Below are 15,836 nucleotides of genomic sequence, written 5' to 3' on the forward strand. Positions count from 1 at the left end.
TTATTATATTTACTATTTATTATTATTTTCATATATTACTCAACGAAAAATGATCAACAAGGTTTTTGAGAAAGCTGTTCGCTTTTTATGGAGACTTGAAGATTATCATTGGCAAAAAATAAACTATTTAAATACATTTTCTTTATTTAATCACATTCAATGTACTAGTTCTCCAAATTAAAAAATAATTTGTCAGGCCTGAGGTAGCGCGTGTTCCTGCGTTCATCTAACTTATAGTACAAAGGTCACTATCTAATTTATATATAGTACTTTATTGGCAATAATTTCATTTCACAAATAGAAATGTTTTTCAAATTAGGCCATACAACAATAGTAAAACAAAAAAAAGGGAAAAAGGCAACAGTTAGCCATTAAAATGAATAAATAGTCTGACAAATAGTGTTTAAAATGCCTTTCTCTGCTAAGAGAACGGATATTTGGTGGAAGATTGTTAAAGCAGCTGGCAATGACATTTTCAAAATGATTGTTAGTAATTGTATGCAATTTGTTCATATCACGTAAGTTGAAATGAGTTAAGAACCTGTAATTGTCATGAAAAAAACGAGGACACAAACCATGAAAAATCTTGAAACATTGAATTGAAGTAAAATAAATATTTAGCATAGGCAGAGTAAGAAGACGCAGAGATTTGGAAAGATCACTTTATGACTGAGAAGCCTCATTCAGCATTATTTGTTACCTCGACTTGTGTTTGTTGCAGCAAATTTGTATCGTTGCATCATACCATTAATATGTAGTATATAATTATGTCGTCTTATAGTGTTTTTGATATTCAAAAAATTGAAGCTGCTGTAATTAGTCATTCAACTAACTTGGAACGTATGCAAAGCAAGACTATCTGTCAATTATTATTTTTACTTTAGGGTGTATGCAAATTTTGATTTTACCCCACATTTTAATAAATAATAATAACATCTCATGAAGAACAGGCATATTTTCAAACAAGTCAAAAGCTTTGGGTTGTCTGCATGTAGGATTGCTATTATCATATGACAACAGATGATATATTTAAGAGTGAAATGCATGGAATAAACTAAATGCAACAGTGGAAAATAGATACAGCAGTGGAAACTAGATACAACAGTGTAAACTAGATACAACAGTAGAAACTAGATACAATAGTGGAGACTAGATGCAACAGTGGAAACTACATACAACTGTGGAAACTAGATACAACAGTGGAAACTAGATACAACAGTATAAACTAGATACAACAGTGGAAACTAGATACAACAGTATAAACTAGATACAACAGTGGAAACTAGATTGATAATTCTTAACAATATCTTGAGTGGTATTTTATCAAATGTTGTCCCACGAACAAACGAATGGAGCGAATGTTTGAGAGTTTTTATGATAAATGCATGTGCACACAACTTACGAAAATTATTCATCAACAACGTCGAAATCTCATCAACAAACTTAACCATTTTTTGTAGATTCGTTTAAGTATAATAACGATACAAAACACATACAAACCTATTTAAATATGTTACCAAGTCTTTGAAAGGTTACCGCCAAATCTTAAAACTTACCCATCTGGACGGATTATACACAAATAGACAGATTTATTTGGCCGAAAATCGTTATTAAAACTTGCTAAGCCTTACTTTTATCAAAGTTAAGACCGAAAATTGAAACGCCAAGCGACAGAGAATAGAACCATAGAGAATAGAAAAATAACCTGCATATTTCACCAGTCTATAGCATTGTCGAATTGGCAACGGTTTCTGTAATTAATGTAGAAATACAGAAATCGTTTCTTTTTTGCCGATTTCAAAGTAACTGACATTTTGGAAACTTTTGAGTACTTTGGTATTTTAACTGATGTCCAAAGCAGTGAAAGTAAAGGAAACGACGATGATATTTTTTTCTAACGATTCCAATGAGGTTATTACAATATTTAATTATAAGTTTAGATATTCTTTTTGATACTTCTTGATATTGTTAGCTATGACGTTTTGAAATGTAAACAAAATTGTGCATTGGTTTTCTATTATTACTGTATTACTATATTAATAATATTGGTTATTTTAATAATATCAGTGCATTTTACTTCAAATATTGGCCAATATTGCATTTCTCCTATTGCAGGGGGACAGATATAAACATATAATATTTTCCTTTTATTATTGCTGTTTGTTGTATATAATAACACCCACACCCAGTACATTACAGCTACCATTGCAGTTATCCTCTTGCACTGCAGTGCCATTTGACTGCTAATATTGCATTTCTCAACCATCAGTACCCTTTCTTTTTTCCAATATCACTTCGGTCGTGGGCTGTATGATAGTGGAATTTCTAGTGGTATAAATATTTTCAATCGAACAAGTCTCGCTTTGCAAGAAAACTCCAGTTTTTTTCCAAATCTTTACGTTATCGTTCTTTTTACTGATTTTCATAATTGTTCTAATTTTTGGTGTGACAAACTTAGGATAAGTGATTCCGTGTGAAATGGCATTCAGGTCAAGCCATTTAACTCTCTGGCTTCTCCAAGCCAAACCTATGACTCCGGTTGAATGTACGCTCTAGGTGTCTGTAGAGAGCTTGACCAATAAATAATATCCTGCTCTTTATCAGTTCTTACTCTTTCAATCATCTTCCTGTCGGACAATCTCACACAATAGTTCACAATACATCTGACTAACAGGGTATTTAGGTTATTGTCTTAACGAGCAGCAACAAGGAATATGTATAAATCTATAGCACCACCTTTTATGAAAGCTTCTACATCTTCAGTGTTTAAACTTTGCTGTGTACATTCATATCAAGGCGTTTCAAACCTATAGGGATTGATTACATTTTGTCATGACTTAAAAGATATGATATTAGTTCAAGCCAGTCAGCTTTTATGTTCAGTCAAGTAGCAAAACTTCAATGTTTTCTAATCGCTTATCGCAGTTCACATACTGAAACGAGTTTTATCTTTTTCACAACAGTCTTTGTTGCAAATTTGGTTTCCTTATCTGTAGACCTAAGATATTTTTATGACAAGTTTTACAGAAACAGCAAACTCATTAGGAACTCATGTGGCCTGAAACTAATTTCCTATTGTTTCATTTCAGGATAGATTGACAGCCTATTGCTCTCTCTGCTGCCTTAGTTTTGTTTCTGAAGCTGACCTAAACCGACATAACCATTACAAGCATATAGCCATGTACAATGGCCGAGCTGAAGAGAAATCTTTTCTCTCGTCCACCACAGAGGTCACGGAAAATATTGTTTACCGTGAGACAGCTGATGAAAGCGAGGTAAGTCAAACTGTTCTCTTTGTCCAATATCAACTGTTGTCACCGTGTAGGACAGGTCAAAAGCATATACGGGTGAAACTCAGTACTTGAACGGTTCAGAACTCAAACAATTCAGAACTCAAATGAGACATTCATAAATATTGTGTCTTTTAATTTGTACAGATATTCAGAATTCAAACAGCAAAGCGTGCATCAATATGGCTGCATCAGTCTGAGTCCGTCTGTGAGTGAGGATAGAGTTACGCTTTGTGTGTTATACAAAAACTTTATGATACAGTTTTATTACGGATTTTTGTTCATCACGGTCCCAAGAAAGTCAATAGTGGTGAAAACACAATTAGGAAGTCTTAGTATCACGATTTACTTGGAAAAGATGATAGTAGCAAGGTTTAAAAATGCCATGCATCTCTTATGTTTATGACATGCTGTTATTAATTTTATGTTCTAAATATTGTATTAATTTATTTTTCTCTAAAAATATACACATTATATTATGTCAAGGTACGCATTAATAGTTATCGCTCTTTTCTTGTAAAGGAAATTAATTCGGTAGGTATTTGAACAATTTGATTTTCGAACAAGTCTTGAACAAATCATGTTCGAGAATCAAGGAATTAATATATTGAACTTGCTATATTACTATAATGTTATTTAATAACACTAGAGTAATATAGTCATTATCCTAAGGGATCACAAGTCACTCATGGGCCTCCTATTCGTTCCTAGTCACGCATGTGAGCTCATTAACATGTCATTCTCATTCCTTTAGGATGTAGCTCTTTGGTTTTTAGAGTGGAGATCAACACTCTCTTCGTTTGTCATTGCATTACCACATGGGTTATTATTAATAATTAAAGCCATGGCAGCATTGTTGGCAGCATCCTTGGCATCCTCCACGCTCTGATCGTGGTGCAGGAGAGTTTCATACAATAAGATATATGGTCAATTATTATGATTATTGTCTTATTTTGACCTGTAGAAAAATCATCTTGCATCAATACACTGTATTATAGAATAATATTAACATTCAGAAGACTTTTATTATGTTTGTAATCTTTTGTGTTTCTTTCCTGCTTAAATTGTTGTTTCAAAAACTGATTGAGTTTTTTTTACTTGTCATCATCATCAAACAGTTCCTTTTGGTCAAACTTTTGTCTTTCAATCAGGGCTTTAGCTGCGTATCAGCAATCTCTACTGTCCTCTATTCTGTGTGATGGTTTTAGCTGTGGCGATGTCTATATCTAGTTTCTTAATGTCTCGCTTGATGTTTTGCTCCCATGTGATCGTACTGGCTTCTCGTGACATTTTCATCGGTCGATCATACTCGCTCATCGCTTGTTATACTGGTGTTTCCTCAGGTGAGCATGTGGTGTGGCCATACAGAAATAGTGTTCTCCAACTGATTTCTTTGCTCCATTGTCTCTGTTTGGTCTTACTGTGAAGATTTGTCTTTTCATGATTTTTTAAAAGGCTGTTCTTTACTGTCAAAATTTTTATTTTTTTTTCTTTTATTCTAACCATATATATTTTCTCTATTCATCACTTCTACCGCTCTAAAGTTGCTAGCTATATGTTCTACCTTCTCCTAAACATTTCTAGATCAAGATGATAACCAAATTTTAAGATTTTAAGAGCTGAGTTGATTTGTAAGAGCTCTGTGGTCTTATCTAGCCAACTTACCGTTAGTTATTATTATTACAGGTAGTCCTATTTAGTCACCTTTCGTATTATCTTTTTTCACTTCGACCATCGCTAATCCAAATAAATTTAAACATCAACTGTTTGAGGAATTTACAGCTATTTTGTTCTTACAGTCCTCCGCGAGCTACCAGTGCCTGTGTGGTGAGACTTTTGCTGATGTGAACAAAATTACGCTGCACATGCAGAAGCACCCTGGGGGAAGGAGTCCTGATGAGCAAAAGCACCCTGGAGAGAGAAGCCCTGATGCGGAAACATTAAGTTGTAGCCCAATAGCTGTGGATGCCTCTCTCATTTCACCAGAAGGCAATTTGATTGAGCAGATAGTGGCAACCACGAGTGCTCATGCAGATCTACAGTGTATCAAGGAGGGGGCAGTTCGTCATGTCGAGGCAGGTGTGATGTTCTATTGTTGCCGATATTAGAAACAGATAGTATGATATTTTCTTAGTGTATTTCTGTGAGACGTCTTGGAACGAGAGTCTCCATGCTTTGTAATTTATTTCTTTAAAGATCTTAGAGACCTTTCAGGACTCTAAGACCTTTAAGGAACAAGTCTGCTAAAGGTAACATAATCGTAAAGGTCTTAGACGATTATGTTAATAATTATGTTTTGGTCACATTTTAGTCGTTTTGGAAAGGGAATCCAAACTAGGGCGGTCTCGTGTCGCTGCGATTTTCTGTTCGTTTTTGAACTTTTAAGAGCTTTTAATCACATTCTCACATATTTGGCACCTACTACACAACAGAGTAAGACATGGCGAATCTTTTGATACCAAATAACTGCAATGTGAATTTTGTTGCAAGTCAACCTTTAAGGAACAAGTCTTGTAAAGGTAACATAATCGTCAAGGTCTTAGACGATTATGTTAATAAAGCTACTGCGAAAAATCAATCTAGCTGTTTTTGTTCGGCAGCAAAAGACTGTCATGCGTGTATTTTTCACATTATTTTTTTCAGTCGTGAACTATATATACCCCATTTGCAGGTACTGAGCATGCCAGGATTTGTATTGCAAGTCATGGTTGTAATCTACTCTCTTCACAAACCATACTCTACACCTTTTAGGAACACCCTCTATAGAGTTCATAACTTTCTGTTTCTATTCACAGACTCCATTACCAGCACCGCTGTCGCAGTCCCTGGATTGCTTTATGATTCACGCACAACTAGCCAGTCAAGGACCCAAGTCTTTCAACTCTCTACCACCGCTACAGGCTTGACTGAAATACAGCAGCTGTTCCACGAAACATGAAAGCACTGCGCAGCAGCTGTCGTAGCCTTGCAACCTTACGTTCCCATTTGCACCTTTCAATCGTTGTGTTGGGCTGGAGGACATTTGATGATGTAAATTACTGTTTGTTCTGCGTATTTGAGCTGCTCAATCTCATTATAATAATTTACACTTGTCTGCACGTTGATGTAGTATGTATGCTCTGATAGCGGTTGAGTTGTCTAACATTCGTTCAATATTTCAGTATTTTATTTAATATTTCATTTTTATAAACAGTTATTAATGGTTATAACATAGATACAACTCGAAGTACTGCATTTGGCGAAACAGAAATAGTACATATTCTCAACTCTCATATCCTTAGTACATATCTTTGACAAAAGTTTGAACAGAAGGAACTGCTTTTCGACGATGAGTAAAAAAAACTCAATCAGTTTTTGAAATAGCAATTTAAGCGGGAATGAAACACAAAAGATTACAAATGTAATAAAAGTTTTTTGAATGTTAATGATATTCCATAATACTGTGTATTGATGCCACATAATTTTTCTACAGGTCAAAATAAGACAATGAACATAATAATTGACTATATGTCTTATTTCATGAAACTCTTCTGCACCACGATCAGGGCGCTGAGGATGCCGATTTCGTTCCCAACAATGCTGCCGTGACATTAACTATCCGTTTGACTAGAGCTGCTCATGTTATTCATTCTATAGTTTCTTTAAACCTAGAGATCGTATCAGCATTTATGTGTTCACACATGCAGCAACCATGCGACTCCAACGATAGCAACCATGCGACTCCAACGATAGCAATCTTGAAAAGAATAGGCTAGCATCTGGTCCAGGTTCGTCAAGGGTTAATGCACTATGCAGCTCTTCCATTGGTTACTGGTATAACCCAATCAATACTTGCCATTCTTTAATGGATGTTCTCCGATTTTCACACTTCGTTCATTGGACGATGTTTCTCTAAGTGTATGAAATCAATACGGCAGTGATTAGTTTTCTGAAAATAAGCCAGCTATGACATTATTCTAGCATCCACATTCCTTTGAGTAGAGCAGGTAGGCTGTTTGAAAGGTAGTTGGACTACATTGACAGGTGCTTGACAAATGCTGACAGGATATATTCCATGGTAGTTGCGTTCACTAACAAGTGCAGACACCTTATAGTGATACTTATTATGTTCACGATCTCGGGAAGACTTCGTCGATCAATATTGTCATAAACTAGACTATGTACACCAAGTTTGCCACTCTGTCTTCTGTCTATAGGGACAACAATGCCCAAAGGTAAGTTCGAAATTCAAATGTATTTTTAAATCAGGTTTGACAGACACGATTGTTCTCAGACTTCCTCCGTAATGCAATGTTTACCATTTGTGTAATGTGTCTCAATCAGTAGCTACATGTTGGCATTGCTTTGTGTCTGTCACAAGCCTTTTGCAGATTTATTATACAACAGGGATTTGGAAGACATTCTGCTACACACAAACCGCTAACTGAAATTTATTATTTTGTTGTACTCTGCACAAACATTGCAAATAAAGTCATCATTTGGAAGGTAGCATGTTCTTCATACAACCAAGACTTGGAGTCGTTGTGTTAATGTTGCTGCGGTAACTTCCAAGTTTTGTAATCTCAGGCATATCTGCCAGTAAAATATATATTTGAAAATTCAAGCTTTGCCTGTAATCTGTTACTACTTACTACAGTCTTTCAAAAGCTCTCGTTGCTACTGATATGTAGATTGATATGACTTTTAATTAACACTTGTGCATTTTAAATAATTTGTTAGCGCAACATAAACAGCTAAACCCTTCTTGAACCTAAATTGTTAAAACATTAAAACCATTTTGTATCACTTGTCTGCTAAAGACAAGCTGAAGGCGCGTACACTTGGCAGACGCTGTTGTTAAAGATATAGAATCGCTGTGTGATCGATCATTGCCAGGTTTCAGCTTTGTCAGTCTGTTGAAATAACTTTCTCACATCGCCAAATTTGAGTATTATTAAAGCTGTTTCAATGGATCTTCCAGTTATTTAGTTTATTATCAATGCTATTTCCATTTAAATAACTCTTTGTTTTGCAATATTCTGGTTTCATAGTTCATAATAAAACAAGTCAGAAGTGTGTAGCTGTTAGAATGTTTTACATATCGGAGTAAGACACTTAACTATGGTCCATTTTTTGCTCATGAATAGTCAGCGAGGGTGAGACAGCGTGCATTACGGCTTATTTTTGCCTCGGGGAAATTTTAAGAAGCCAGCACTGCTTAAAAGAGACAGACGGCATTAGGCAGTTAGTAGATGCGTACTTAATTGAATGTGTTGACTTTGTCTTTCATTCTTAATTAAATGAAAATGCGTTAAATGTAATGGTATCTATTATAAAGTGATGTTGTTAGTAGTGCCTTGGTGTGCCTTAGTGCTCAGTCAACAAAAGCAAGAAAGACTAGGAAAGGTCTTAGTAAATGTCTAGTAGCAAAATTATGTGGAGTGCTGTACATATATCAGCAGGAACAAAGTGATTTGGAGATCAAATGTTTATAACAGTATATTTTAGTAATGGCCATGTTGAAGGGTGAAATATGGCAGAAAATTTTGCATCTATGCTGATAATGAGACGAGTTTCACGCTATAAATTGTAACCGGTAAGGAGACGCACCTGTTTGTTTGGTAAATTGCATTTTATTTTTTATTTGCGGTTGGGATTTAGTTTTTTCTGTTAATATTGTTAGCAAACATATATTCCAACTTTTTTTATAAAATCCCATTTCTCAAAAAGAAAATGCTATAATTAGCCATTAGTAATGACATCAAAGTTACCTTTCATACATAAACAATACAGTTATAAATTTAGCTTTTAGCTATAGAGTTAATCGTAAGAAATGAAGTCTGGCCTGTAGAAATAAGCATCTGGTCTCTAACACTAAACTAGATCATCTCCTGTTGCCATGTATATATCAGCACATCACCAGAACACATCTTAGCACTATAGAAATGATATACAACCATGTCATATGTAATGCTCATAGGCAATGTAGCCATGTCATATGTAATGCTCACTGAACCCTATTTGTAGTTGGTTTAATCATTGAAGCAATTGTAAAATAAAAAAAATTATTTTTCAAGTTTTAAAAAATTGTTTTGCAGTTTTAAATAATTGTTTTAGAATACCAACAATAATAACCTCCTATAGTTCTTTATCTGTCTGCTGATTTTCTGCAAGAAAAAACTTTTACTTCTGAGAAAGAGTCTGACCCATAAGTTTGCACTGCAGTCAGTGTGTACATAGATAAAGGCTTGTGTGTGTGTAATGCAGCTCTAGATGTTATTGATCAACCTAATGCCTTGCTGTATAAGTGATGTGTTAGCCATCATAGATTAATATATTCTCTTAATAGTTGCCAAGGTTGTACAATGTGATCAGCACTAACACTGGCAATAGGCTTTAGTCTCACAGTCAAACCTTGACAAACAATTTGTCTAACACAAGAAGTGTGGCGTACAGTGCAGAAGATGAGTAGAGATGTTTTGTTTATTTACAAATTAATTCCCTCCACATATATTATTCAAATATATTATCTACAAATATAATATACAAATATAATATTCAAAGCTTTTTTAAGTATTGCGGTTTTGTAAATCAGTACATATGTTCATAGTTTCATCTCACATGTTTTGATTCTATGTTGTTCGAATAGCTTTTTATAGTTTTAAAACAAATATACCTTTTTATAACTTACATTTATATTCTTTTTTATAGTTATAAGTTATTGATTTCAAAAACACTAATGTTAGCTTGAGTGGCAATAGTGGTAAAATAAAGAAAAGTTCAATGTTTTTCTAAGGTTTAAAACTCAAAATTATTGGATCAATTTTTACAAACTAACAAAGCCATCGGGTAATTATCACGAGGAAGAAGGTGACAGCGATAAAAAAAAAGATTTGAGCTGAATGCAGGTAGAGAGACTAGCCATGACAATTGAAAATTTACTTGAAAATAAATCAAATACCAAAAAAGCATATTTAAATAAGTTGTAACTGAAAATTTATAGTGACCAAGTAAATTAGCTCCTTGATTCTTTTTAGCTCTATGTACTTTTCGGTGGTGTCAAAGCTAGACTTCAACACGCCTGTCGTCAATGTACAGCAATATGACAATAGAAACCATTCCTACTGTTCTAAATTTACTAATATTTTTGGACGATCTTTTTAGTTTTATTCCTTTTTAATCAAGTCATCCGTCTATCATCAATTCTGATCACAATCTAAGGATGTATTAATAAGAGTAGCGATTATAACAGTAATGTTTGTACAGAAGACCATGACTTGTGGATTGTAATGATACACATATTGATATCATCATCTTTGTACATATACTTGTATCTAATAGCATATTTAAAGCACACAATAAAATTTGGTTATCGTCTTGAACTAGAAATGTGTAGAAGGTAGAGCAGTATAGCTAGCAACTTATAAGCTGTAGAAGGGATGAATTGAGAAAATATACGGTTAGAATAAAAGATAAAAACTTTGTAGATGGTAGAGAACAGTCTTTTGAAATTGATTGGTTCACCAAACTGCTTCTTAAATTTTGACTAAAAGGTTGCATATTTTGCTATTAGGATATTGTTATTTATTTATTTGTTTCTATGTAGTTCTAGAACTGGTCAGAAAATCTTATAAAATGTCCACCAACATTCATATTTGGGCCAGTTAAGCCGACAAAAACTTACTTCCCCTAGATTTTATTTTTGCCTGTAACTATCAAACTTGTTATTGAAGTTATCAGCATGTAGCTGTTGTTGTAAAATAATGATGCACCATAGCATTCCATAGACATAGGAGTTGTAAGTAACACTGCTGGTAAGGATTAGCTTTTTGTCTATGGTTTGGCTGCTGATATTATTTAACAAAAGTTCGGTCCATTCGGTTTGAAATCTAATCCCGTTGCCTTCATTTTTATATTAGTATTGCATCTAACATAGAATATTTTATAGCCTTTTTATAGCTAACTATTTCCTCTATAAATATGTGTGTTCTGTAAAAAAAATCAATTTATAGTTTGTCAAGCATTAACAGCATTTTTATCAGGCTGATGTGTCCGTGTAGCAACTTGGTTTTATATAAGATAATTTTGAAGACTATCAGTTTAAACTTGCATACAGTGCTATCTTTTTAATAGAAAAATGAAGCATACAGCCAAGCATCGACGTGCAAAGTTAGTTCCTTCTGATATTTTCTTTGTATATCAAAAGCATCATATGTTTGAGCGGATATTCTTGTCAGTATACAGAGTATTTGGCTATATCATCCTACAACTATAAAATATTGAGAAATACTTTTCAAGAATTTCAAGTGATTACATAAAGCAACAAAACATATGCGCCATATTAAACTGAGCAAAAGACTGAATTTTATGTTCAAACTAAACTGATATAGTCTTAGTCAGTATAGAAATATATTTATTGTTACTTCACCATTGAGGTACATGGTAGAAAGTGTCGGCTCTACAATGTGTAGATTTGGAGGCAAAGCGCATGATATTCACACTATATATACCTTAAATTAACTTGAATTTTTGTATTTCATTTTTAATGTTTACCAGTTTTCTTACTATTATTTAAGAATTTGCAAAGTTTCAAAAAATGTGATGTTATATGTCAAAATTTACTTGGTGTGTGTTGATGCACGTATTTACTTTAATTTTGCATCAAAGACTAGAAAATTTGTGTGCAGAGGCCAGTGTAAGCCTGTAAATTGACTGTAAATCTATTACTTACAACTTTTTTTGGTAAACTTTCTAAAGTACTATGCAGGAATCTGTTAAAATTATGTTCTTGTTGAGCAAAGGTGTCAGGTAAAATCTAAAAAGATATTGCTGAAGTCAAAGAATCATAAAAATCCTATCTTTTGGTTACATACAATAATTCTTAAAAATACTTCCCCAGAAACCCTACTAGACCTTGTATCAAACACCAGTCCCTTGCTAATCCACATCGTAGAGCAGCATTGTGAAAAAAGTCTTTTTTCCAATATGCTTAATTCTACTTTACTATTCAAAGGAATTTGATCAGTGATAATAACGTTCATATCTATCTATCAGTGCCAGGCAGGTTTACAAACCTGTTAAACATTGTGCACAACTTTCCTTGTTGTTATTCTTGTTGGCGAATGTATTCATTAGTATCACAGTTTTAGGCCCAAGCCTGTCCAGCAAGATTCCAGCCATAATGAACCACTACCTCATCGTCACTCATCTCTCGGCCATCATAGGTAAAACTTAACAACTTTAAATATTCACTCGCTTCTTTGGCTGTAACGGTTATATTCTGAGATCTATGTTTAAAATGACTCTATGGCCATCTTGTGAAGTTTCCTGTTTCATTGTGCCGATGCCTTCATTCGCTAGAGTTCTTGCAATAATCCATTACTAATGTAGCTCAAAATTCTGCAGCACTCCATTACTGGTTGCCATCATTTTAGTTGTTTTTTTAAAAGATGAGATTTTCAGATTGAATTTCTTGAAAATGTGTTCAAAACAGCAGAAACTATACATAGATGCACGCTGATTTTTTTCGGTTTAAAAAATTTGCAACTTCTACAGCTCTTGAACAGAAACCTAGATATGCTGACCGGTTGGCTGTCAACAAATTCAGGTATTATATATACGTCAAACTTCTAAGACCAATACGCTACGACTGTAGCAGAAAAATGAATGGTCAATGAAAAACTTAACTGTCTTGTCCTGATTAAATCAAATCACACGTAGTCGTGCGTAAAATCATGCAGTGACAAACATTTGCACGTTTTTCTGCACTGCAGGTCTCAAGTGTGCAACTCGAGTTATTATTAGTGTTATAACCTCGTGTTGTTATTACGAACTTTACCCGTGAGATTTCATAAATAATTCATGGCATTAATCTACTATATTGTCTGTATTACGTGTTTATTAAACAACTTGTTACTCGTAAAGGACTGCTAGGCGTGATATGATGTTAGAAAAGGTTACCGGTATGCAAATATCTGTAAGTTTTGTGATTAAAACTTCCTGTTCTAGTATTTAGCATACCGCGTGATGTTGTGTGTTTTAAGCTTATAGTAAAGGTTTTGACAGAAAATCTAAATTCACTGAATGTGCTAGTCTTTAGCCTGTATCACCATTTTATAGAAACATTTTAGTGAAAATGCAATTGGAAGCTGTCAAAATTTTTAAGCAGCATTTTGCAAAATATTATGTATTTCAAAGAAGGGTGATTTATTCAAAGTTACACATTGTTGTTGACCTGGCTATGTCAGGTCAGATATGTCACTGCGAGCTAGACATGTATTTGACAATCATTACCTTGCTATAACAACATTGTTGCAAAATGTTTGGGAGGGTCATTAATCTACAAAAGTCACACAATGTTTCCTGTTTTATTTATTCTGACAGTCATGGCTGACGTTCACTGCTACTGTCTATGTCTAAAAGTTAACAATCTCTTTTGGTATCTGCCTTCAAGGTTTATTTTTGTTACATTCTACCCAACGTAATGATACTTTTGCCTGTGAACTTTGATCAGGCCTTAAAATGTGTCTAATATTGCAAAGGGTGCATAAAACATAAAATTTATATATACGTACATTTTATATTTGTTGTATGTCATGCACAGCATTAGCATAAGTATGTTATGGCTAATATTGCGCATTACATATATCAAGCTATTTTTGGCAGTTATGGAGAATGAATTTTCTACATGTAATTGCTGTATGCAGTCTATACTATTTGAATGCATTATTTTGCTAAAAATTTATGGTGAAAGTTTGGTTTATACAAAGCTTTATGCCAAATTCATCAGTGTGAAGCCGTAACTCCTTCACAGTGTATGCTAAAACTATGTTTGGATTTTCCTTTCATAAGGTTTATACTCAATCCACGGGCGGTCTGGTAATTAATCTAAGCATATTGTACTGAGATACACATATTTGGTCATTCTCATGTCACTCTATAAACTAAAGATTCTAAAGCCTACATAAAAAAAAATTTAATTTTAAACATGGTTTTCTCCTATTGCTGTTTTTTAACTGAAAAAATCCATTTTCGTACCACTTTTATTGTCTTTCATTTTTATGCCGATTACTTAAGCAAAATAAATTTGTATATAATATTATTAGGAGTTTACACTCAATAGTGGGTAAGCTCATGGAAACAAACTTTATTTTTTGTTGATGTTACCATGGCTCAGAGCTGTCTAATTGTTACAAATTGGTCCATCTCGTCTGCGCTTTGTGTGAATGACTAAAAGGTCGTTTTATGAAACACAAAGATTTTTGTTGCTAAATACTACAACAGCGTCTGAACTGCTGCAGCAGTTTGATGTAAAGTTGTAGAGAAAGTATTCAGCTCTCTAGCAAGAAACCAGCAGTTATAATTCTGATGGCGCTTTACGATGCTAAACAAGCATTTTTTAGGGATTTCATTGGAGCAGGTTCTCTAGGACTGTCAAATCTTCTTATTGCACTTACAGTAGATACTTGACTTCGGTCTCAGGTTTGAAGCCTAGAAGAGATAATGGGATTAGCAATCTTTACTGTAATAAGTCTCCTGTCTGTTTGTTCATTCGTTTGTTGATACGTTTGTTGATCGTCTGTTCAATCGTCTGTTCATCCGTCTGTTCATCCGTCTGTTCATCCGTCTGTTCATCCGTATGATCATCCGTCTGTTCATCGGTCTGTTTATCCATCTGTTCGTCCGTCTGTTCATCCGTCTGCTCATCCGTCTGTTCATTCATCTGTCTATCCGTCTGTTCATCCGTCTGTTCATCCATCTGTTCATTCATCTGTCCATCTGTCTGTTCATCCGTCTGTCCATCCGTCTGTTCATCCGTCTGTTCATCCGTATGATCATCCGTCTGTTCATCGGTCTGTTTATCCATCTGTTTGTCCGTCTATTCGTCTGTCTGTTCATTCATCTGTCCATCTGTCTGTTCATCCTTCTGTTCATCTGTCTGTTCATTCATCTGTTCATCCGTCTGTTCATCCATCTGTTCATCTGTCTGTTTATTCATCTGCCCATTCGTCTGTTCATCCTTCTGTTCATTCATCTGTTCGTCCATCTGTTCATCCGTCTGTTCATCCGTCTGTTCGTCCGTATGTTCGTCCATCTGTTTATTCATCTGTCCATCCGTCTGTTCATCCGTCTGTTCATCCATCTGTTCATTCATCTGTTCATGCGTCTGTTCATCTATCTGTTCCTCTGTCTGTTCATCTGTCTGTTCATCCATCTGTTCATTCATCTGTTCATCCATCTGTCCCTCTGCCTGTTCATCTGTCTGTTCATCCATCTGTTCATTCATTTGTTCATCTGTCTGTCCTTCCGCCTGTTCATCCGTCTGTTCATTCGTCTGTCCATTCGTCTGTTCATCCGTCTGTTCACCCGTCTGTTCATTCATCTGTTCATCCGTCTGTCCATCCGTCTGTCCATCCGTCTGTTCATCCATCTGTCCATCCGTCTGTTCATTCGTTTGTTCATCCGTCGGTTCATCCGACTGTTCATCCGTATGTTCATCTGTCTGTTCATTCATCTGTTCATTTATACATCTATAGCCATAGTTTGAGGTTTAGAAAAAAGACCTTA

General features: G+C 34.6%; 2 protein-coding genes across 2 annotated transcripts in view; one reads left to right on the top strand and one right to left on the bottom strand.

The window, feature by feature from the left end:
* The window catches only part of LOC137405976 (zinc finger protein 260-like), a 31,654-nt gene extending 25,038 nt beyond the window's left edge, over nt 1–6,616 (top strand). The window contains exons 12-14 of the mRNA XM_068092465.1: nt 3,090–3,275; nt 5,090–5,369; nt 6,086–6,616. Coding sequence (XP_067948566.1) covers nt 3,090–3,275; nt 5,090–5,369; nt 6,086–6,228 — 609 coding nt within the window. The 3' untranslated portion in view covers nt 6,229–6,616. The remainder of the gene's footprint in view (nt 1–3,089; nt 3,276–5,089; nt 5,370–6,085) is intronic.
* Nucleotides 6,617–15,147: 8,531 nt separating this feature from the next.
* LOC137406800 (clumping factor A-like) lies at nt 15,148–15,783 on the bottom strand. The gene has a single exon (XM_068093412.1). The coding sequence runs from the start codon at nt 15,781–15,783 to the stop codon at nt 15,148–15,150; it is 636 nt and encodes a 211-aa protein (XP_067949513.1).
* Between the last annotated feature and the right edge of the window lie 53 nt (nt 15,784–15,836).

The sequence above is a fragment of the Watersipora subatra genome, chromosome 10 (assembly GCF_963576615.1).
Source record: "Watersipora subatra chromosome 10, tzWatSuba1.1, whole genome shotgun sequence".
In the NCBI taxonomy this organism is placed as follows: Eukaryota; Metazoa; Bryozoa; class Gymnolaemata; order Cheilostomatida; family Watersiporidae; genus Watersipora; species Watersipora subatra.

Coding starts and splice junctions, on each gene's coding strand:
- LOC137406800 (XM_068093412.1), bottom strand. CDS start 15,783: ATGAATGAACAGACAGATGAACATACGGATGAACAGTCGGATGAACCG.